Source organism: Vicia villosa, unplaced genomic scaffold (genome assembly GCF_029867415.1).
Source record: "Vicia villosa cultivar HV-30 ecotype Madison, WI unplaced genomic scaffold, Vvil1.0 ctg.001168F_1_1, whole genome shotgun sequence".
NCBI lineage: Eukaryota > Viridiplantae > Streptophyta > Magnoliopsida > Fabales > Fabaceae > Vicia > Vicia villosa.
The window spans coordinates 430406-454030 of record NW_026705513.1 but is presented as its reverse complement, the minus strand read 5'-3'; the positions used below and the strand labels follow the sequence as shown (position 1 = coordinate 454030).

General features: G+C 36.4%; 1 protein-coding gene across 1 annotated transcript; it reads right to left on the bottom strand.

Annotated features, from left to right (window-relative positions):
* Nucleotides 1-22220: 22220 nt before the first annotated feature.
* Nucleotides 22221-23406, bottom strand: LOC131633710 (uncharacterized). The gene is made up of 4 exons (XM_058904400.1): nucleotides 23341-23406; nucleotides 22755-23117; nucleotides 22628-22651; nucleotides 22221-22319 (listed from the first exon to the last, which is right to left on the bottom strand). Exons 1-4 carry the CDS (start codon nucleotides 23404-23406, stop codon nucleotides 22221-22223), a joined length of 552 nt encoding a protein of 183 aa, XP_058760383.1.
* Between the last annotated feature and the right edge of the window lie 219 nt (nucleotides 23407-23625).

Here is a 23625-nt window from a genome sequence, read left to right as displayed (position 1 = left end):
ATTATACACATGAGAAAATAAATTGTGCAAGATAAATAAATTGTGTTAGTTCATTCCACTATTGTAATGACGACCCTTAAAAAATTGGATCAAATGCAAATAAGTCTAAATTATTTGTGCACGTATTCAAAATTATTATGTGTAAGAATGAAAGAATTGGTGTAAATATTTTTAAATTGGTGTAAATATTCTCCAATAAGTAAGTCTAAATAATATTTTTATTACTTAGTGTAAATAAGTTAATTGGTGTAAGAATAAAAGAAAGAATACAAATAAATGGAATCAATTAAAGACAGATAAAAAAGATTAAAATTCCAATGATATGAGGATATCAATTCATTTATGAATAGTATTGATCATGTGGGAAGTGCCACATTTACATGTTCAACATATTTTCAGATAAAGAGCAGTTTGGCACTCATCTTTCAACTTTCAATAGTAATATTAAAACATACACCCTAGATTCATAATATCAATCTCATATTTTCTAATGAATTATTTATATGATTATTGTAAATGAATATAATATAGTATTAATGTTTGTATTTGTAATAATACACATAGTTATTTTTTAAATAAATATAATATTAATGCTTGTATCGATAACAATATTCACCTTTCTCTCTTCTATTTTAGATGATAGACTTATTATATCTAGGTTTTACTTCTTCTATGACACGACAACACAACACACATCTCGTAATGTTACTATGCTTTCTTTTTGCATTAATATATTATATACCAATTTGTTCATATTTACCAATCTTCATGTCATTGTCGCTACTATATTCTCATTTTAAATAAGTATCACTTTTAATATGGAATAAATTATGCCTTAAAAATATATTAATCAAATAAATATCAATTTTAATTTTGTTGTACTTTGCATCGAGAAATTCAATTATACTTTTTGAAAATAACAATTGTATTTTAACAAAATAATAATTATAATTCAAAATATTTTTTGACAAGGAAATTCAATTATATGTATTTCTATTTAGTTTCACTTCCTAATAAAATAAATTTTTTATTTTAATTATTTGATTATATGCTATCAATTTTAAATAGTTTAACTAATTAAAATCAAATTTTTTCATTATTTTTTATTCCACTGTCTGAGTTGATGATCATATTTATTTTAATAGTTAATAATCAGTAATGATCATATTTGTTTTATTCTATTATTAGAAAATATTTTTATATATGAAACCAATAAGTTACTTGATTTTATCTTTTGCATTATTTACAACTTATGGATTATTTTTCTAATTTCCAAATTATTGGAAAAATATTTAAAGATTGTCATCAAGTTGTTGATGTTGCTTCAACGCAGATTTCAAGGAGAGGTTTACAGGTTTTAGATATATTAAGTTTTAAACAGTAACACTTAAAAATATTTAGAGTGAAGATCCATTTTGGTCCCTTATAAATATTACACGAGTCAAATTAGTCATTCATAATAAAATAGACTCAATTTAGTCTCTTATAACATTTAACCGGATCATATTAATCCTTCTGTTAATATTTTTTTGAAATCGGTTTTTTCCTAGTTTTAAACCGTGACTGGACTATCACGTTGGATTTTATTTATTTTTCATCTTTTAAATACTAAGGCTCTGTTGGGTAAGCCATGTTTTCGAACTTATAGCTTATGTCTTATGTCTTATAAGCTCATATGATAATTTAGACTCGTTTGGTGACGGTCTTTTCATCACGAGCTTATAGCTTATTTTACTAGCTTATAGCTTATTTTCCAGACACTATTTCAAATAGCGTTTTAGCTTATTCTTATAGCTTATCATTTTTTCTTCCTTTTTTATCCTTATTATTTTAATTAAAATTCATTTTTAATCCTTTTTTATCCTGATCATGAAGCATTGGAAGGTAGGAATGTTGTGACTTTGTTGCTTACAATTTACATGATTAAACATATGTGAAAATATTTGGTATAATATGAAAATTTCTGGAATTTAAGTCTTTGTGATTTGTTTCCCACTCTCTCCGATTGGCATAACTGTGACTTTGTTGGAAGATACTTTTCTTCAATATTAATCTGTCATAGTACTTTAAAGTTTGATGTCATTCAATGTACCTGTTAGGATTTAGATGATATACTAATTCTCTGCATCTTTTTGTTTAGTTTAGAGTTTTCACTAGAGCTTTGATCATTTAGTTCAATCTTTGTATTCAATTTCTAAAATTGTATTAGATTTATAAAGGAAATTGAACATGGTTCTTTTTCGTTGACTCGTGTCACCCAGATGAGGCACTTGGTTTAATGAGACAATCTACATGACACATGCCTAAATTATCAGTAGTTTTTAGTTAGACTAGATTACTCTGGTTTTGTACTCACCAAAGAATTTGAATGTATCACACACTTAATGATATGATTTGCTAATTCACATGATTTGATTTGTGTGCTTATCTATTAATTCTCATGTTATTATGCCTAGTGGAGTCATTGTCTTGCAGCAAATAGGTTTAGTTTCATTTTCAATTATCAGGTTATTTCTTATACTGAAATTGGTGTTATGCTCACCACTCCTATTTTTTTTTGTTTTAGATATCACCTTAGTATATCATATAATATGTGAACAAGCAACAATAAAACTGTATGTGATCTACAACGTCTTACAGGAAGCTAAATTGGTGTTTCGAATTTTTTCTTATATTTATCTTTGATAAAATAAATTTATCTGACAAAAGTGTGTGTATCACCCCAGTACCCGTGTGAATGCATGAGTAACATACCACTGTTGTATGAACGAACGGGTAACACACTATTACCGTGTGAACGCATGGGTAATCATACCAAAATCTGTGTGAACGTACGGGTAACACACCAGTACCGTGTGAACGCACGGGTAACCAGGCCAAAATTTATGTGAACGCACGGGTAACATAGCAGTATCGTGTAAAATGATGTTTGTACTGATTTTCAACTAATTTTAATTTTGAATATTTATTTGTCTCATTTATTAAACTTTAAAAATCTTTTTATTATTACAACTCTTTCAATCCTAATTTTTTTTCTATTTTTCGCAATTGTTTTTTATAAATTATGTGTTAAATAGTTTTTTTAAAACAATAGAAGTTTTTAAGAACGTATACAATTTTCTTGTCATCTATATTTTTTCTTTTTTTCTAATAACTTTTTTTATTTCTCATGATAAACTGGTGACATATTCGCGGCTCACACCAGCACCTGTGCGGATGCACGGGTTTCTCACTAGTTAGTTTCTAAAATAAAAGTTATTAGTCTAATTATGTGTCAAGTGTTTGTTATGGGTCAAGTCAAATTTTATGTTGATCTAAATACTTTTAAAAACAATCCCTACAAAAAATTAATATTTGTATTCGGGGAAAAATATATTACTAGTCTAATAGATTTTTTTAAACAATGTTATTTTTATATATATGAGAGAAAAATTACTATTGATTCAAATATTTTTGTTAACGATACCTAAACAAAATAAATATTTATATACAGAAAAAATATTATTAATCTAAATATTTTTTATATATGAAAAATGGTATTTATGATCCAAATATTTTTAATTCAAAAATGGTATACGGGAAAAAAAATCTTTTATTGATCTAAATTCACTACTATAATTTTAAACAATAATATATATATATATATATATATATATATATATATATATATATATATATATATATATATATATATATATATATATATATATATATATATATATATATATATATATATATATATATATATATATATATATATATTACTTTTTGAAGACTGTATCGTTTATAATTCAATTCCAACAAAAAAAAATGTTACAAACATCTTTAAATAAAAAACATTTCCGTTAAATCAAAATATTAAATATTGACAGGAACATGAAGTTACTGATCAAAATAATAAATATTAACGAGAACATGAAATTAGTGATCAAAATATTTAATATTAACAGGAACATGAAGTTACTGATTAAAATATTGAATATTAACGGGAACCTGAAGTTACTCATTTAAATATTTAATATTAACGCAAACATGAAGTTACTGATCAAAATATTGAATATTAACGAGAAGATAAAGTTACTGATCAAAATATTGAATATTATCAGGAACTTGAAGTTACTGATCAAAATATTGAATATTAACGAGAACATGGAGTTAATGATTAAAATATTGATTATTAACGAGAACATGAAATTACTGATCAATTTTTTTATTAATTATACATTTGTTTACGGTGATTTCCGGTAAACAACCGCTAGTCTTCCAAACTATAATAAATATGATTTGGTTACTTGCAGGATCGACTAGATTGATCCTAGGACACATAGTCAAGAAGATTGTTATCAATGTTTGTTCGAACCATATTCATTATTTGTCTTCTTCAATAAGCGTTGTTCGATTTACAGGACAAATAGTCTTGACAATCACTTTGTTATATATAAATGTGACCTCAATGAAGTGATATGACATAAAAAATTAAAAGGACAATTGAAACATAAAGAATCTTAAACTGCAGAAATATAAAAGACTTTGAAAGTAAATAGCGTGAAAGTAATTCGAAAGTAAATGACGTTAAAGTAAAGATGCAGGAACGTAAATGGCAAGAAATAAACGAAATGCAGTAATTCTGAAAGATAAAAACAAAAGAGATAATACACATGTATTAAAATGGTGGTGTCATACGTACATTTTCTCAGCGAACTCTTTCTCTTAACGCTTGATACTTGAGTAAATATGTGAGTGATTTGTACAAAATGAACACACAGAATCCTAACACTAAGACTCCTATTTATACTAGTTTCGACCTTAACGGTCCTACACTAATCTGCTGCCACGTTTCTCATCAGAACTTCCAACGAAGCCATCTGTTGTTGAACGGTTACGAAACCGTCTTCGAATTTCAAATCTTCCCGCCTGAGTCCATCTTCGATGCGTGACAGTGTATTAAACAAACACTACTAAAAACACGCTAAGTAGTAATACTTGAATACATATTCTATGAATTTTGTCTAAGTCCCGAAGACATATGCTTTCATTAATCTTTCAGCGTTCACTTATCTTCATCGAACTTAGAAGTCTTTATTCTTCGAAGCATGACCATCAGTAGCCATTCTTTTACTTTTTAAGGGATGGCCATCAGTAACCATCTTTCCTTCGATTCTCAACTCCTTCGAAGGATAAACAACATAAAACGAAATCTTCATCTAACAAATTGCCCCCAATAAATGCCTGTTTCGAGAATCAACAGAAATAGGCGTTTCTTGCCATTATAAGATTTCGTTTTTATGATCCTTGAAAGTTCCAAGACTGCTGACTAGCGTCATAATCACTGATAACACTGTTTCCGAGACGTCTTGTCATTTTCAAAGATGTATTCTCATAACCTACATTCCCACGTTTTAACCATACTTCCTGATCATTACTCCTACATACTAGGAGTGAAGCTAACTCCTTTGAATGCCGTTGGATTAAATCACCAGCCGCCACGTGTCTCTCGGGTTTTACCCAAAAGATTTAAAAAGGTTTCCGTTAAACCTTTAAATACTTGATCTTGAGTCTCTATACCGCCTTTCATTCATCTTCTTCACCAAAAAATTTAAACATCTTCACTCTTTTCAGAATCTTGTTCTTTTAATCAAAAAAAATTTCTTCATGGCTTCATCTTCAAATGTTCTTCAACCCGCTTTGAAGCTCCAATCAACAACACGTTCTGGGGAACGAGAGTTCGTTCCAAACCCTAACACTGAAGAGATACGCGCTATTTACGCTTCCCAGGTAATCATTCCCTTTGAACTCTCTGGAAAAACTCTTGCCTTTATGGGTCCGTTACCGAGTGAAAATATCCAATCTATGAATAAGTTTTTTCCTGCTTACTACAAGACTAGACCATTAGTTAGCAAAGTTAAGATAGATGAAGACGGTCGCTCTCCTTTAGGCAAATCTGCTAATATTGAGGAAACTTCAACCGCAGTTCCTTTAGCTTTAAACAAAATTAGGTTAAACTATATGACCAATTCTGTAAAAGTGTTTAGGTCAATCCCTTTAGCCAAAGATCCTGACTTGTATTATGCCTGGCTAGAAAGGGTAGAGAAACAAAAAGGATCCTTCTGGAAAGCATTAGGAATATATGATTTGATTCAACTGTCAAGAACGGGTTTAGAATACAATCAACCCATGCTAGTAGCAGCGGTTCATTTTTGGGATGCTTCTCACAATACCTTTCATCTCCCATGTGGAATGGTTACCCCCACGCTTTTCGACGTGGCCGCTATTACAGGACTTCGACCAACTGGTGAAACCTTCGACCCCAATGACATGGATAATGACACTATTGGTTTTAACGATTCGCAAGTCACTTATACGGCATTCATCCAGAAGCATCATATTACCCCTGAAGCGACAGTATCTGATGAAGAGCATATTGCTTTTCTAGCATTATGGCTTTCACGATGTGCCTTTTGTTCAAGGTCTATCCAAGTTGCGAAAAGGTACCTTTGCATGGCTAATCAATTGCATGCTGGGAAAAAGCTCAACCTCAGCCAACTACTTCTAGGGTCTCTTTATGAAAACCTTAGTGAAGCTGCGAACCTTACCAAAAATTTCAAATCTGGTAGTTTACTTTACGCTGGTCCTTTCTGGCTATTGCAATTGTGGCTTAATGCTACATTCGAAACTCATCTTCCCTTTCGAGGAGATGTCAATGAGGAGGACAGCATAATCAAAAATCGAACTATAGAGGGGACAAGGTTAGCTTACCTAACTCCAAAAGAAGAAATGGGAAAGCTTCATGAACATTTCCTGGCGTATTCGATGATGTTTGCTCGGCGTGACCAGTTCGATCCTTCTATGGCCCCATTTGTACACAGAACAATAGGTCCTGAATGGTTTACTCGAAAATTTCCACCAACATCTCAGGATCAACAAACTGAATCTATGGAAATTTGGGAAGCCTTTCTGACCCCAAGATTGTTTTCCCACCGTCTTCGACCATCAAAGGGTCAATGTATCCTCATGTGCTATCAACCGAATTTGGTCTCAAGACAATTTGGGTTAACTCAAATAACACCCAAGTGCTTATATGAGAAAAGAAACCATATGTGTTTCCACACTTTGTATTTGACTGAAGAGGAATGTGAACAAAAAATCGACAAATATGTTGACGTCACCAATCTTTCTCCTATTCCTTTTGAACCTTCTTTTTACTCTACACCAGATTTTCATCAATGGTGGACAGAGTATTATAGCTCTCAAATTTTTGATGCTGATAGCCTTGCTCAGGAACTAACTGCAGCTTTCAATGATGTGCAGGAGAACTTCCAAAAAGGTACTTCCACTCATATTAAAGAAATCCAAGCTTTTCAAAAATTCTTTAAAATTATCTATAGGCCTGATGACCTTAGTCGGACTGTTCGTGAGGCTGCAGTTACTTTGCGCGAAAAGTTTTCCGCCAAACTAAATAAGTTGAAATTGCCCTCGTATGTTCGACCAGAACTACGTTATGAAGTGGCTTTCAAACTCAATCCTCCAAAATTCCCCCCACTACCAAGTGCTGATTTTGGTGTGGCTCTAAGTCCTCCTTTCCCAGACTGGTTCGTGTGTGGGAATGCTCTCAAAATTCTTCAAGAGAGTACCAAAAAACGCGCTGAACGAGTGGTTCCGACTAAGCATACCTTGGATACTTTCAAAGGACATCTTCATATAGATCTTAAACATGTTCGTGTCCTGACTCCAATACCTGAAGGTCTGGATTAAGGCAATCTTTTCGACTGACTTATCTTTTCTTTATTGATATACTGATTTCAGTCTCAACTACAGTTGTTGCACGAAGGAGGAAGATTAAGGAAGCTTCTGCCCCAAAAGACTCTGGGACATCTAAAAGCAATAAACCAAGTGGGAGTGACTCCCTCGTCACTGATAAGAAGCCCACGGTATATACTTATCTCATACTCTCAATCTTGTACAATATGTGATTAGTACTCATCTTTCTCATTTTCCACTTGCCAGAGTTCGAAACCCCCAACGGGTTCGAAGCGTAAAGCTTCTTCGACCACTGGCTCGGATGGCGAAGATAAATCCCCTCCTCAAACTAGACAAGGACAGAAGAAAAAATATAAAGCTGTTACCCCTTCGAGAAAAGGGAGAAAGGCAAGTCCTTCCAAAGCTGTTTCTCCTAGTGATAAAGCGTCCTCTGAAGAGTCTCCTTTGAAAGCTGCTAGTAATGCTTTCGTTGTGGAAAGCCATAATTCAAGTCCAGACAATATTCCACCCAAGGTACTTTGGGTTTGTCCCACATATTATCTTGTGATTTTAACTAAATAATTGTACTGACACTTTACCTTGTTATTGCAGGATGATGCTGGCACTGCTACTTCCGGTTTTAAGGATCCTGGCCTCACCATTGATGTTGACAAACTTTATGGTAGTTGTCAAACTTTAACTTTCGTTAACTAAACTCTTCAAAAGTTTATTTATTTTTGAATAACTTTGCTCTGTTTAACATAGGTACCTCTCAAAACCAAACTCGTGTTCTTTCACCAGTCTTCGAAGATGTTAGGCCAATTGCTACCATATTGCCTAATGAACCAGTCGAAGAAAGCCACTTTACTGACGAATCCCCACCTACCCATCAAGGCAAAAATTTGGAAGAGGATCATCCATTCTCAGGCAGCGATAATGTGAATCAGCAATCACATGGCAACGAAGATTCCGCGTCGGAGAAAGATGCTATGGAAGAAATTTCTCAGCCTGAAAAACCAGTTTCTCATGGAACTTCAACTCTTGACGCCAAAACCATTCATGAGACAACTTCGAAGCCTGCCCCTGCAAAGCTTACTCCTTCAGAGCTTGAACAACTTAAGCAAACTGATCCTCTCAGTTTCTTAAAGGCCATTATGAATGTGAATACTCCTTCGCCTCCGGAGCTTAATGTCTCAACAGCTGTTACTGCAGACTCTAGTGACAAGGAAGATATCCCCAGTCTTCTTCGACAAATAAAAGAAAGATTCTTTGGGGTCAATCTTGTAGATGTTCTCAACCGGGACCCTATTAAGAGCCACAACTTAAATCAACTTCTAAAGAAAGTAGATTTGCTCCAAGTTTCCACAGAAGTTTCAGAGGTAATTGTTCTGCTGGGCTCTCTACTCGAGCAACTCCAAGCTAACATCCTTCGAAGGCAAAATGTCGAAAAAGAGTTATCTGAGAAAAAGGCCTCTCATGAATCTTCATAGAATTTTGCTATGGACGCAACGAAACAAGGTGAGGCCCTCAGGCTCAAACATTCAGAAAATCAGAAGGCCATTGATGATTATGAGAAGAAAATCGGCTCTTGGAAACAAGAAATCAAAGTTCTCGAGGGTAAGATAAAGGAGGCTGAAAGTTGTCAAGCAATCCTACAAAAGTCCAATCAACAAGACTTGCTCGAAGTGGTGCAGTCAGGGATGAAACATTTCGAGGCTGCACAAAAGTTAGTGCCAGAAATCGAAAAGCTGAAGAAACACCGGGCACTAATTGAACTTCGCATGTTTTCATGGGAGACTCAATATCTGAAGATCAAAAAGGATCTCCCTGAGGATTTCAACTAAATGTTTTCGATCTTGTTACTTATTGCACCTTTATTTTGTAATCGAGGCCACTGTAGACATATAATATTTGTACGCTTGGCTCCCTTTTATCTCTATCATATTTGCCATTGTTGATCTAGCAAATCTTTCAATTTCTTGTCAAGATATATCTTTAGATTTTCTACAGTGCTTTTATTAAATGCAACATGTAGAACCTGAACATCCTTCGCAGCACTCTTGCCTCTAGACTTGACGTTTCCACTTCTTCTAGCCATAATCATTATTAAAAGTGACGTCACTTTCTCCAAAACGTCGGTTTTCAGACGTGCGTGCATCAGTTTAATGATTACTTCTCAACTTCCAAGGGCGGGAAACGGCGGAAGCCATAACTCCTTTCTTTGGAAAACCAACCGCAGTCCAATCACTCATTGGCAATTAAAACCCACCCGTCAGTATTCCCCTTCTATATAAAGGGTCCAATATCACCTTTATTTCTCATCCATGCGTTTTCTCTCCAAACTAAACACAGAAAAAAGAAAACACACAACTTCTCTTCCAGAACAGCTTTCTTACCTTACAATGGCTGAACCTCTCTTCTTTAACGACATCAAAGCCCTCATTAGAGGCGAGTTCAGACTCTCTGAGGATGAACTTGTTCGCCATTTCATCAACATCGAAACCCTGTTTGTTAACCAGGAACTAGACTTTTACTTTGAGGAAGTCCTGGAGGGTGCCATTTACCCCAACATGGTGGCAGAATTCTGGATGAATGCGTCTTTACGCATAGATCCTGAAGGTAGGACCACCATTGACTCTGAAATTCGACACGCTCGTCTCAGCATTACTCCCACCACTATTGCCAATCTGATAAAATGCAATAACTCTGGTGAAGCTTTTGATGACAACAATTTCAACATGACTACTCATCTCATGCTGAGAGCTCTTGTGGAAAATGACCGCTTTAGTGCCAAAGTCATCAGGATCTGGCACAAGATGCTCGTGGGGAACTTCCAACCTCGGCGGATTAACGATAACGACATCATGGTTGAAGACTTGGAGTTTATCCTCTGTGGTCTTCGAGGGAAGAAAATTAACATCCCTTTGATGATCTTCAAGGGACTTGTTAAAGCTGTCTCTGCCGGCGTTGACCGTCGAGGGGTTGTGACTTGTCTTCCGTACGGGAGACTTCTTAGCTATATTTTTCTTAAGAAAGGCGTAGTGAGAAGGATGCGTACTGCTGGAGCCATGGATATGTTCGAGGCTGAACCTTCTCCCGTGTTGTCTTTGGACAATTTAAACCAAAGGCGTAGTGAGAAGGATGCGTACTGCTGGAGCCATGGATATGTTCGAGGCTGAACCTTCTCCCGTGTTGTCTTTGGACAATTTAAACCAAAGGATTGACTAGCAAGTTTTTACCTTAAGGTTAATCTTTTTATTTATATTTATGCCTTCCTTCTTTTGTAACTTCAGATCCTATTCTTTGGATCTTTTTGTAATGAATGTACTCCCATGCTTGAAATGAAAAGGAATATTTTGGTGTCTTCTTTGATTTTTCTTTCCATAATTCTTCCTGATTGTGAAGCCATTTTGGTGCCTGACCATTTTGGCTTTTCGTAGTACCCTAGGTATCTACGTCATTGCAATCCTTATTTCGTGCATACTTGGTTTATATCTCTTCAAATATTTCCCGTTTACTCTCAAGATCCTATGATCTTCTGCTAATTCTTCAATTTCATAAGCATTGTTTGAGAATACTTTTAGGATTCGAAAGGGTCCTTCCCAATGTGGGGACCACTTACCAAGTGCCTGATTCTTTCGATCTATAGGTAAAATAACTTTCCAGACTAAGTCATTATTAACAAAAGTTTTACCTTTCACCCTTTTATTATAAGCTCTGGACACTCTTTCCTTTTGCCTTTTTATCATTTCCAGCGCTCGAAGTCTGTCTTCGTCCAAATCTACTAACTCATTCATCATTAATTCCCAGTATATGTTGGGAGGAATGTCTGCTTGTCTTTGTATCCTTACTGATTGCAAACATATCTCAATTGGGAGTACTGCGTCATGTCCAAACGTCAACTGGAAAGGAGTTGTATTCGTAGCTTCTTTTGGAGATGTTCGACAAGCCCAAAGTGCTTGATCTAAAGTCTTATGCCAATTCTTGGGTCTCTTTCCTACATGCTTCTTGATAAGGCCAATTATTATTTTGTTTGCTGCTTCAACCTGTCCATTCGCTTGGGCATAATAAGGTGTAGAAGTAAATAACTTGAAACCTATTTCTCTGGCAAAATCTTGCATTTTTCGTCCAGTAAAGACTGATCCCTGATCAGTTGTTATACTTTCTGGGATTCCAAATCTATATATAATGTGTTTCTGAATAAACTCAATCACCGCCTCTTGATCCACATTTGCCAGTGGTATTGCTTCGACCCATTTTGTGAAATAGTCTATTCCTACCAAAATGTATCTTTGCCCTTTGGATGACTTGGGGTGAATCTCTCCAATCAAATCTAGCGCCCATCCCCTGAAAGGCCATGGTTTTACTATTGTACTTAGTTCGTTCGCTGGAGCGTGTTGGATACCTGCATGTTCTTGGCACTCTTGGCATCCTTTCGCGAACTCTATGCAATCCTTTAGCATCGAAGGCCAATACATCCCATAACGAAACAAGAGCCATTTCATTTTGTGCCCTGCTTGATGTGCACCACATGCCCCACTATGTACGTTCGACAGAGCCAAGTATGCTTCTGCTTCTCCCAAGCATTTCAACAATACCCCTTCAGGAGTTTTCTTGAACAATTCATTTCCCATCAGAAAATATGACAGGGCTCTATACTTGATTTTTCTGTCTGTATCCGTCGAAGGATTTTTCAGATAGTTAATAATTGGATTCCTCCAATCTGTGTCAGCCAATGAATCTATATTTAGTACCTTGAATTGTTCTTTATTGGCATAACCCAATTGTGAATCTTCCAGATCACTTGGCGAAAGTTTAGTAAACATTGCTCTTCCTCTTACTTCAATCAACTCTTCCAACTTTTCTTTTGGTACTTTATATCCCGAAGCTAATTGAGCCAAGTCGTTTGCTTCCTGGTTATTCAACCTTGGTACATGTTTTAATTCCACGTATTCGAATTTCTTGAGCAACCTATTTGCGATGATAAAATACATGATCAAATTCTCTTTGATGCACTTGTACTCCTTTGTCAATTGTTTGATGACCAATTCGGAGTCCCCTTTAATTTCGACTCTGGTTGCCCCCAATTCTAACAAAGCCTCAAGTCCAGCAATTAAAGCCTCGTATTCAGCTTCATTATTGGAGCATGATGGACCTTCGATTTTATACTTGAGCTTTGTTGGAATTCCATCAGGAGAAATTATCAACATTCCAATACCAGTTCCCTCTCTATGCGTTGAACCATCGAAATATAACTTCCAAGGTTTCAAATCTACACAATGCTGATGATTCTCAACCACCGCATGGTCGACAATGAAGTCTGACACAATCTGACCTTTCATTGCCTTGAGAGGCTGAAATATTAATGAATATTCAGTAAGGGCTAAAGCCCATTTGCCAATTCGACTATGTAGTATTGGCTTAGATAACATATGTTTAATAACATCATAATGAGATGAAACGTAAACATCAACTGGCTTTATATAATACTTGAGTTTGATACAGGAGAAATACAAACAAAGGCAGAGTTTTTCTATATCAGTATATCTAGTCTCTGCATCATTGAGTACTCTACTTAAATAATAAATGGCTCTTTCAATGCCATTTTCGTCCTCCTGGGCAAGCATGCTGCCTATTGTTTTATCTGATGCTGAAATATATAGGCGCATGTGCTTCTTCCCATTTGGGGGAGATAGAATTGGTGGACAAGTCAAGTATTGCTTTATCTGATCGAAAGCTTCTTGATGTTCAGCACGCCACTCGAACTTCCCTTGCTTAAGCCGAAGTAGAGATGAGAAAGCTTGCGTGCGTCCACTTAAGTTAGAGATAAATCTTCTTAAGAAATTTATCTTACCCAACAATGATTGTAATTCTTTCTTCGTGGAGGGAGACTTGGTCTCCATAATGGCTTTTGTCTTGTTTTGGTTGATTTCTATCCCTTTTTTGTGGACTACGAAACCCAAGAAATCTCCTGCCTGCACAAAGAAAGCACATTTAAGGGGGTTCATCTTCAAGCCATATTTCCTCATTCTTTCGAATGATTGGCTCAGATGATCGAGATGACTCATACCCGAAGTAGATTTTACCACAATGTCATCTATATACAGTTGCATGAATGTTTCTATGAAGTCGTGAAATATAGAATTCATTGCTCTTTGATAAGTTGCCCCTGCGTTTTTTAAACCAAAAGGCATCACAACCCATTCGTAAGTGCCTATTGCTCCTGGGCAACGAAATGCTGTCTTGGATACATCATCTTCTGCTATAAAAATTTGATTGTATCCCGAATATCCATCCAACATGCTCAAATACTCAAAACCTGCGGCCGAGTCTACTAACATTTCTGCTATAGGCATGGGATACTCGTCTTTCGGAGTAGCTGCATTAAGGTCGCGAAAATCTATGCATACTCTTAATGAGCCATTCTTTTTAATTACAGGTACTATATTAGCAATCCACTCAACATACCTTGTAGTTCGGATAAATTTGCCCCGTAAGAGTCTTTCGACCTCTGCTTTAATCTTCGAGTGAATCTCTGGCGCGAATCTTCTGGGAGTTTGTTTTATTGGCTTCTTCCCTTCTTTTATTGGTAATTTCAATTCGACTAAGTCTCTTTCGAGACCAGGCATCTCATCATAATCCCAAGCAAAACAATCTCTATTGTCTTTCAACATTTTGATGACCGTTGCTTTCAATTCTGGTTCTAGTTTCGCGCTGATATATGTTATTCTCTTTTGATCATTGTCTCCAAGATTGACTTCTTCAAGTGGATCTTGGGCCAACATCTTTATGTTCGACGCCATCGGGTCTTTCTCAAATCCCAACGGTTCTTCGTCATATATTGCATCTAACCTTTGACTTGGTTCTTCTCCTATGGTCTCTTCAACTGGACCCGTATCTTCAGAGAGTTCGAAACTCGTACGAATTTCCAATTCTGATATTCCTTCTTTGGTTAGGGCTGTATCTATCTTTGTATTTGATAGTTCGGCTTCGAGAGCCGTTTTCCTTTTGTTCTCGGCCACATAGGCCGAAATCTTTTCGAAGAACGCAGACTCAGACATGATTAATGTCATCGTCCCAGCCCATTGGCCGTACTGCTGGATAATTCTCCGATGGTGCTGGATCTGGTGGACCATCCATGATCTCCCTATCCCATTGGAATCCATTTGGGTGTAAAGTCAAATAGTACATTGCATTTTTGTTTGGGGTATACATCTCTTCAGCAGCATGACAAGGGCCTATGTTTGCCAAGTTCCTGTCGAAGTTGTTTTTGTTCACCTGGTTGACCTCAGCCATGTAATAACTCTGATCACCTTCGATATTCTCCACTATACCATCATCTCTCCAAATTGTCACCCTCTGATGCATGGTTGAGGGTACAGCCGCTACTCCATGAATCCATTCCCTACCAAGCAAAAGGTTGTAGTTTGCTTTTGCTGGTATAACCATGAACATGGTTGGCCTGGTAACTGAGCCTACTGTCAAATTGACTTGAACAACTCCCAGAGTTTGTCCTATTTTGCCTTCGTAGTTAGATAAAACCATGTTATGTGGCCTTATATCCGTATCGAACATACCAACTCTTTTTAGCATGTATTGAGGCATTAGGTTCACTGCTGCTCCCCCATCAACTAGGACTTTATTTATGCCCACGTTCTCAATCTTAGCCCTGATATAGAGTGGCTTCAAATGATTTCGCATACCCTCATCAGGCCTTTCGAAGAAAGCATTCTGTTCTTCTACTGCACTTTATTCAGCACATAGTAACACACGGGTCTGTGTTTTGTCATTTCTTTGATATCAGCCTCTTCACAGTCTTCTACTTCAGTTTCCTGATTAAACTCATGAGGGAGTACCGAGACAACATTGCAATTCAAGTTTATAGATGACACTCCATCAGAGTCAAAATCATTTGTCATTCTATCCTCTTCTTTCCAAGAATTTGAACGCATCTTGTCCTCTTCATCCAAGAGTTTTTCAGCTTCGAATAGTCTGCGTTCCACCGGAGGTTTGTTCGACTTTGCCCCCTGGTATGGGACTTGGTTGCTACTAGAGTCTCCAGCTTCTCTTGGCCTGTATTCCTTCTGAGCCTTTTTTATTCTCTGATGCCTTCTCCACTGGGATCGAGACATAGGATTTTTTCCTTTATAATTCTCCAATCGATATGCCTCTCGATTTGGTCTTTGAAATTGTTTCCTATATGCCATTGCAGTTCTTCCACCTTGGTCCCAACTCCGCCATTTGTTGGTTCTTGCATCCGCTTGTACCCACCTATCCTTGGGTGCATTTGCAGGGACTTTGAACGTCACCCTTCGAGTCCTAGGATGTGGGCTATCAGGCCTCTTTGTTGGAGTCCAAATGTCGAAACCGTACAGGTTGGGACGCAACCCCTGAGTTTCTTGACTCATGTAGCAATACACACGTTCGAATGATCGTGCTAGCATTTCGTCATAGACTGCCCCACATCTTGGGCAGAGAGCAACTTCAGTGTTTTCTTTGTGGCATCTAACCAAAAATCCTACCAAGCTTTCCTCCATCTTTGGGTACAGTTGTAGTAGGGGATTTGGCTCTCTTCCTGAGTGTTCCCACCTTTCGCGTCGAACCCTTTCGAAGTTGGCTTCGACCCTTCGATTCAGCATGATCGAACACCTTGGACACATCCATTGCTTACCACCATTTCTCTCGTGGCAATTCCTGAGATATTCTTTGAGGTTTTCGGTTCTTGGAGGAACTTCGATGCCCCCATTTTTCCTCGTCAGCCATGTCTCTAGTTCGCCAAATTCAGACACTGGTCGTCTGGCGCTAACCATGTTAACCGCTGCTGGAGGGACTTCAGAAATCTGAATTTTCTGGAGTTTCATCCTGAGGTCTTCAGTGGCCTCGCTGTTTTCTTCCTTCGAGGCTTCAGTTATTTCTGCCTTGGAAGATTCTTCAACATCAGTATTGAAGATTATGTCACTATTTAGGCTTTCGGTAGCCTGCTTTCCATTGAACATTACTTTAGTCTCCACAACTTCGACTTCAGAAACCTCCACCATGTTGATATCTTCTACCTCGCAGAGGCTAGCGTCAGCAATGTTTAGGGGATTGGTATCGACCCTCATATGACTCTTGGTCTTGTCAGCAAACTTCAACCTTCCATCATTGAGAGCATTTTGAATTAGATCCCTGAAAAGAAAACATTGAGAAGTTTTATGGCCTAAAAACCCATGATATTTGCAAAAACCTCTTTTCTTCTGTTGTTCCAACGGAGGAATTTTTGAATTTGGAGGTAGTATCATTTGGCCATCTTTTACCAATAAATCAAATATTTCATCACACTTGGTAATGTCGAATGTATAAGTTTTCTTAGGGAACCTATCACTCTTATCGTTTTCTACTGGATTTTTTCCATTGGCAGGATTTAACAGTTTGCAAGCATAAGGTGGCGCTTCTTTCAATTCAGCCAAGTCTATTTCGACTTCTTCAGGGCTATATGAGTCATCGAAAGACTCATTCTCAGCATCCTTGGCTTCGACGTATGCCACTCTTTCTTTCTTATAACTTTTATTTGCCCTAGCTTTTTCTGCCTTCAGACGTTCGACTTGTCGAACCCTATCTGCTAATTGGGCCATGTCCCTAAGATATTGGGTATCTAGTTTCTTTCTTATTGAATAATCTAGACCACCTGCAGCCATTTCAACAAGTTCATGCTCTGGGACTGTTGTAAAACACCTTGATTTCAACAGACAGAACCTATTTAAATAATCATCAATTGTTTCTGCGAATTTTCTTTTAACACTGGTCAATTCTTTCAAGCTTTTCTTAGTTTGGCCCATGTAGAATTGCTCATGGAAGAGTCTTTCCAAGTATGCCCATGCATCTATCGAATTTGGTGGCAAAGTAGTAAACCAAATGAAGGCATTTTTTGTCAGTGAACTAGGGAAATATTTGATCCTTAAATCCTCGTTTCCCGCTAAGTCTCCTGCTTCCGTCAAATATCTAGCAATATGTTCCACCGTTGACTCGTTCGTTTCGCCTGAAAATTTTGTAAATTTGGGTACCTTAGTGCCCCTAGGCAATTCTGTTTGTATGATATAATCTGATATAGGGGATGTATAGTTTGGACGTCTAAGTCCAGTACTAAGGCCATTGTTGGCCATAACCCTTTCTATCATGGCAGTTAAGTTATTTTCTGTAGCCAGATTTTCTCTTCTGACTCTTTGAACAATCTCGTCTGGGTGTTCGTTCCTACCCACAATCCTTAATCTGGGTTGCTCCTCCTCCGTTTCTTGTCGGACGGGGACAGTTCTTTGATTTGGAGCTTCTAAGTTAATTATTGGAGTTCCTTCGAACACCTCTGTTCTCCGTGAGGGGCCTACATCCCTAGTAGCCGTCCTAGATGATGGAACTATGTCTTGTACATGTTCTAAAATGGGCCTCTCTTCTTGATTCGAAGGCTGTTTGTCTTTCCTTTTAGGTGGCATTACTCCCATGAATTCTGCCATTCGATTCATCTGAGATGATATCTTTTGGAAAGTCTCCATGTTTTCTCTATTCGTAGTAGTAACATTTGCCATTAGTGGGCTTAAAAATGAAGTCAATTCCCTGGCCAAAACCCCTACCATATCATGGTTGCTTGCATCCATTTCTTGTCGAAATGCTGCTTGATTATTTGTGGTAAAGTGAGGCATTTGGGTAGAGAAACCAGTGTTATGTGCACTTCGACCCACTGAACTAACATTTGGTGAAAATGTCGCATTGTTAGTTGGGGCATATATATGTCCTGTCCCTCGTACACCTGTTCCATATGGGTATGGCATTCCGTATGGATTATTTGGTCTCCATTCGAAAGCGGAGTTCGTGCCTTGACCAAATAAATTGTTTGCAGCATTTGTCGAGGCAAACAATACGTCCTCTGCGCTTGTGGATGAGGGTGCGGTTGTCGACACTGAAACTGGAACAGTCCCTGAGGGTGCTGTATTATTTTCAGGCATAGTCTGGGAATTATCCGTAGGTCTCGATCCATTTGGACCCGTTGCATCTCGTGGTTCTTGAGTAGAAGTCGAATTTGCCGCTCCTGATCCTGAACCTTGTGGGGGATCTTGATTACCCCCTGCACTGGCCGTAACGACCATTTTCCTGTTGTACCTTCGTTTGGGAATCGGTTGTGCACTGTTCTTTAATTTACCGTTCCTAAGGTTCATACAAGATCTTGATATTGTATAGACAAAAATAAAGCACTTGATTAAAACAATCTGCTTGACACTGTCCCACTGGGCGTGCCAATTTGTTTACGGTGATTTCCGGTAAACAACCGCTAGTCTTCCAAACTATAATAAATATGATTTGGTTACTTGCAGGATCGACTAGATTGATCCTAGGACACATAGTCAAGAAGATTGTTATCAATGTTTGTTCGAACCATATTCATTATTTGTCTTCTTCAATAAGCGTTGTTCGATTTACAGGACAAATAGTCTTGACAATCACTTTGTTATATATAAATGTGACCTCAATGAAGTGATATGACATAAAAAATTAAAAGGACAATTGAAACATAAAGAATCTTAAACTGCAGAAATATAAAAGACTTTGAAAGTAAATAGCGTGAAAGTAATTCGAAAGTAAATGACGTTAAAGTAAAGATGCAGGAACGTAAATGGCAAGAAATAAACGAAATGCAGTAATTCTGAAAGATAAAAACAAAAGAGATAATACACATGTATTAAAATGGTGGTGTCATACGTACATTTTCTCAGCGAACTCTTTCTCTTAACGCTTGATACTTGAGTAAATATGTGAGTGATTTGTACAAAATGAACACACAGAATCCTAACACTAAGACTCCTATTTATACTAGTTTCAACCTTAACGGTCCTACACTAATCTGCTGCCACGTTTCTCATCAGAACTTCCAGCGAAGCCATCTGTTGTTGAACGGTTACGAAACCGTCTTCGAATTTCAAATCTTCCCGCCTGAGTCCATCTTCGACGCGTGACAGTGTATTAAACAAACACTACTAAAAACACGCTAAGTAGTAATACTTGAATACATATTCTATGAATTTTGTCTAAGTCCCGAAGACATATGCTTTCATTAATCTTTCAGCGTTCACTTATCTTCATCGAACTTAGAAGTCTTTATTCTTCGAAGCATGACCATCAGTAGCCATTCTTTTACTTTTTAAGGGATGGCCATCAGTAACCATCTTTCCTTCGATTCTCAACTCCTTCGAAGGATAAACAACATAAAACGAAATCTTCAGCTAACAACATTCAATTATTATTTTTTCACGAGTAACCAGACATTTTTCTATTAAAAAAATATAAATCTGAAACAAATGCGCGTCCCGTACTATATCACGTGTGAATGCATGGGTTTGTTACTAGTTTTTAAAGTAATAATGGTCAAGACATTGCCAACTCATCAATCCACATGAAACATTAGTGATCTGCATGAAACTCTCACTAACCAATTAGAAAGTGAATGCCACAACTATCCATCTTGGATGCAAAGGGCTGAAATGTAAACTTAACATAATGAAAACAATGATAATGAAAGCCATAGCAGGTTTCAAGGTTGATTCTTAATGTAATCTTTTCTCCAGTATTTCCTAGTTAAAAATGTTAAATGTTAGTTAGGAAAGCATGAAAGTAAATTATTATTGTTAGTTGGAGTTGTATCAAGTAAGATATTTTACATTATTGTTGTTATTGTTATTGAAATTTAATATTTAACGATTCTATTGATTTCCTTTATTTGTTGTTGATGTTGTTGTTAAGATTTAAAGATTATATTTATTTTGTTCTTGTTGTTTTTGTTGTTGTTGTTGATGATGAAGATTTAGAATTTATCAACAAATTTGATACTTTGCAGGTTAAAACCATATTTTTTGTTAAAATTGAATTTTTGTAAACATGACTATACCCCTCAGTTATTATTTAAAATCGAGGTAAAAAGTGGCGCAATTTTGAAAATCTAAAAAATGTTGTTATTGAGGATCCAACCCATGACTAGTACAATTTTCCCCTCAGTGGAACTTTACCCGAGGGGAAAGTGGCGAGTTTCCATACCACCCTTTGTTAGTTTGTTATAAAACCGAGGTAAAATCTCTTTTCCAACCAAGGTAAAATGGTTTTTTTTAGTAGTGTCAAAGTGTTTATCGGGATCTCCAATCCTACCATAAGTTAGAAGCTTTAGGAGCTTCTCCAAAGACTTATGTATATAAAAACCAATAACGTTTTTGTTAAATGGTTTCTTTCTACAATGTGAAGAGGCGTGATCAACGAGGTCGTTCTCGTGTCCCTTTTGGGAACAATGTGGACGAAGACCTCTTTATAAAGTTATTTTTTGGTGGTGTATGAATGCTAACTTTATCCCCAGAGTCACTGAGATAAGAGTTTTTACCATGATGATGATATTTCCTTTTTGGTAACACTCTTGATCTTGATAGTTGTGATCTGAAGTCGATTGGAACGCCCATCGCAAGGGCTCCAGAGTGACTATGTTGCAACACCACTTATGAACTACTAATTATATGAGTTGGAATCTTCTGTTGGTTTTCTTTAATATGGAGATGTTTCGTAATTTTCTGTTGCAAAGTATTGAAAATGTTTAACATGAGTTTGTTTGCATATGGTGCTCTAAACTATGTTTGACATTGTCGAAGGTCGTGCAATTGTGATGAAACCAAAGTTAAAGAGGAGAAAGAGGTTGAAGTTGGGGTGGAGGAATAAAAAACCGAGGAGAAATGTGATGTTGGAACGACATAATTGAATTAAACTCTTGAATAATTCACTACAAGAAAAAAGGTCTGATACCACGCACAGAAAATCGAGGCTATATACAAAATAACCGTGGCAATTCGATGTTGCCATGATTTAACCACGATAATCAAACTGTGGGATATGCGGCCGTGGCCCAAAGTATAGGCCTGAGTTTCCATGTTTGTGCCATGTTTTATTTGCATCTGTGGCTGGAAGAGGCCACGCTTTACGCATGCAGGTTATGGCCGCGGTTTGTCTTTTGCCTCAGTTTTTAACAGTGGCTAAAACTAGCCACGGTTCATATATAATGTAAAACGTGCTCTAGTTTCCCAGGTATGACCACAATTTAAACCGCGACTAATTTTATGTATGGTTTTACTATATTTAGTACTGCCACGCTTTCTATTTGTGCCATATAATTGTGTTCTACTTGCAATGGCTTAAAAAGTTTATGTTAGATCAAATTAAAATCTAACTATACAAGCAACATTATGCCACAAATCCAAAATATATTGACTAAAAAACATGTTAGTGTGCGCGACATTTTCTTATAAGTCACCAAACTATTACATCAAGTATTGCGCTACCGACTAATAAGTCGCCAAAATATATAAGTCTACATCAAATGCGCTACCGACTAATAAGTCGCCAAAATATAGTCATCCCAAATTAAAAACAAAGATTCTTAATAGTCATCCCATAAAACATGTACAACTAGCTAGTATATCTTAAACTCATGCATCATAATATCCATCTTCTTCTTGATCATCACAACCTCCTTCTTGTTCTTCTTCCATATCTTGATCATCATCACAAGCTTCTTCATCACCATTCTGCAAGAAAAATGATATATAAATAAGCAATGATAAAATAAAACCAAACTATAACATTATAAAATCAATTCTATTATACATTTCAAACCAATTCAATTATACATTTCAAACCAATTCTATTATACATTTCAAACCAATTCTAGAACATTTCAAACCAATTCTTAATATAATCAATTCTATTATATAATCAGAACATTATAAAAACAGAACAGGAATATGAGTTACAGCGAGACAGATTACAGATAAAAACAAAACAGAACAGAACAGAAAATTATAACATTATAAAAAGGCAGATTGCAGATAATTACGGTGAGGTAATACAAGGAATTATGCTAAAAAAAACAGCATAAAATTATCACAACAACAACATAACAAGTAAAACAGGATTGTACAAGGAAAAAACAGGAACAACACCATTTGTAGTTTACAATATACCTCTTCACAACGAGGAATATGAGTTGACGCTGACGAAATAGGATCAGCATGATGTTCAGTAGTACTAGTGGTAATTTCCAACGCAGATGCCATCATATTAGAGATCTCCTCGTCACTCATATGCGGGTTTTGTTGCTTCATCATGGTCTTAAAAAGTACCTTCATGTCATCCATCTCCCTCTTCATTCCAGCCACTTTATCACTATGTTGCTTTTTAATAACCAAAATTTCTTGATTTCTTTTAAACATGGTTTGTGTAGTTGTTCTTCCATAGCAACGTACTCGACCAGATTTTTCTTTCCCAAACAATGACGTAAATGTCTCAGATTCGGTCGAGTTCTTAACATAATCTTGAAGCTTATCCTAATTAAAAAATATTCACATTATAACCACAGAATATTACATACAGTTGGAACAGAATTTTCCTGATTTTCTACATACAACCCCATTTTCCTGATTTTCTACATACAACACCATTTTCTAGATTTTCTACCTAGCAGTTTCCAGATTTTCTACCTAGAAGTTTCTATCTAGTAGTTTCAGCCTACAGATGTTGATAGGTTTGAAAACAATAAATTGTACTTACAATTGCAGTTTGTGTTTCCTCATCCACTTTTTTTCCTTTTCGACTTTGTCGAGTCTCAATGAACATCTCTGCTTGGCTAACTTCCTCTCTGTCCTTTTTCTTTGCACGCTACATTGGTTGATATTAAACACATACAATTAGTAATCACTCAACCAATACAAAATTATAAATTGACGAATGTATAAACACACTACCAGTTTTGCATGAATCCTTGCAAGGTTTATTTGTCCCATACGATGCATATACTTTTGCTTAGCTCTGTTCACAACATTAACTTTGCTAATT

Excerpts from the sequence above, each read along its gene's own strand:
- LOC131633710 (XM_058904400.1), bottom strand. The coding sequence starts at position 23,406 with ATGTTCATTGAGACTCGACAAAGTCGAAAAGGAAAAAAAGTGGATGAG. Across the intron at positions 23,118-23,340 it reads AGGAAACACAAACTGCAATT|GATAAGCTTCAAGATTATGT; the intron begins GTAAGTACAATT and ends TTTTTTAATTAG. Across the intron at positions 22,652-22,754 it reads ATATTCCTCGTTGTGAAGAG|CATAATTCCTTGTATTACCT; the intron begins GTATATTGTAAA and ends TGTTTTTTTTAG.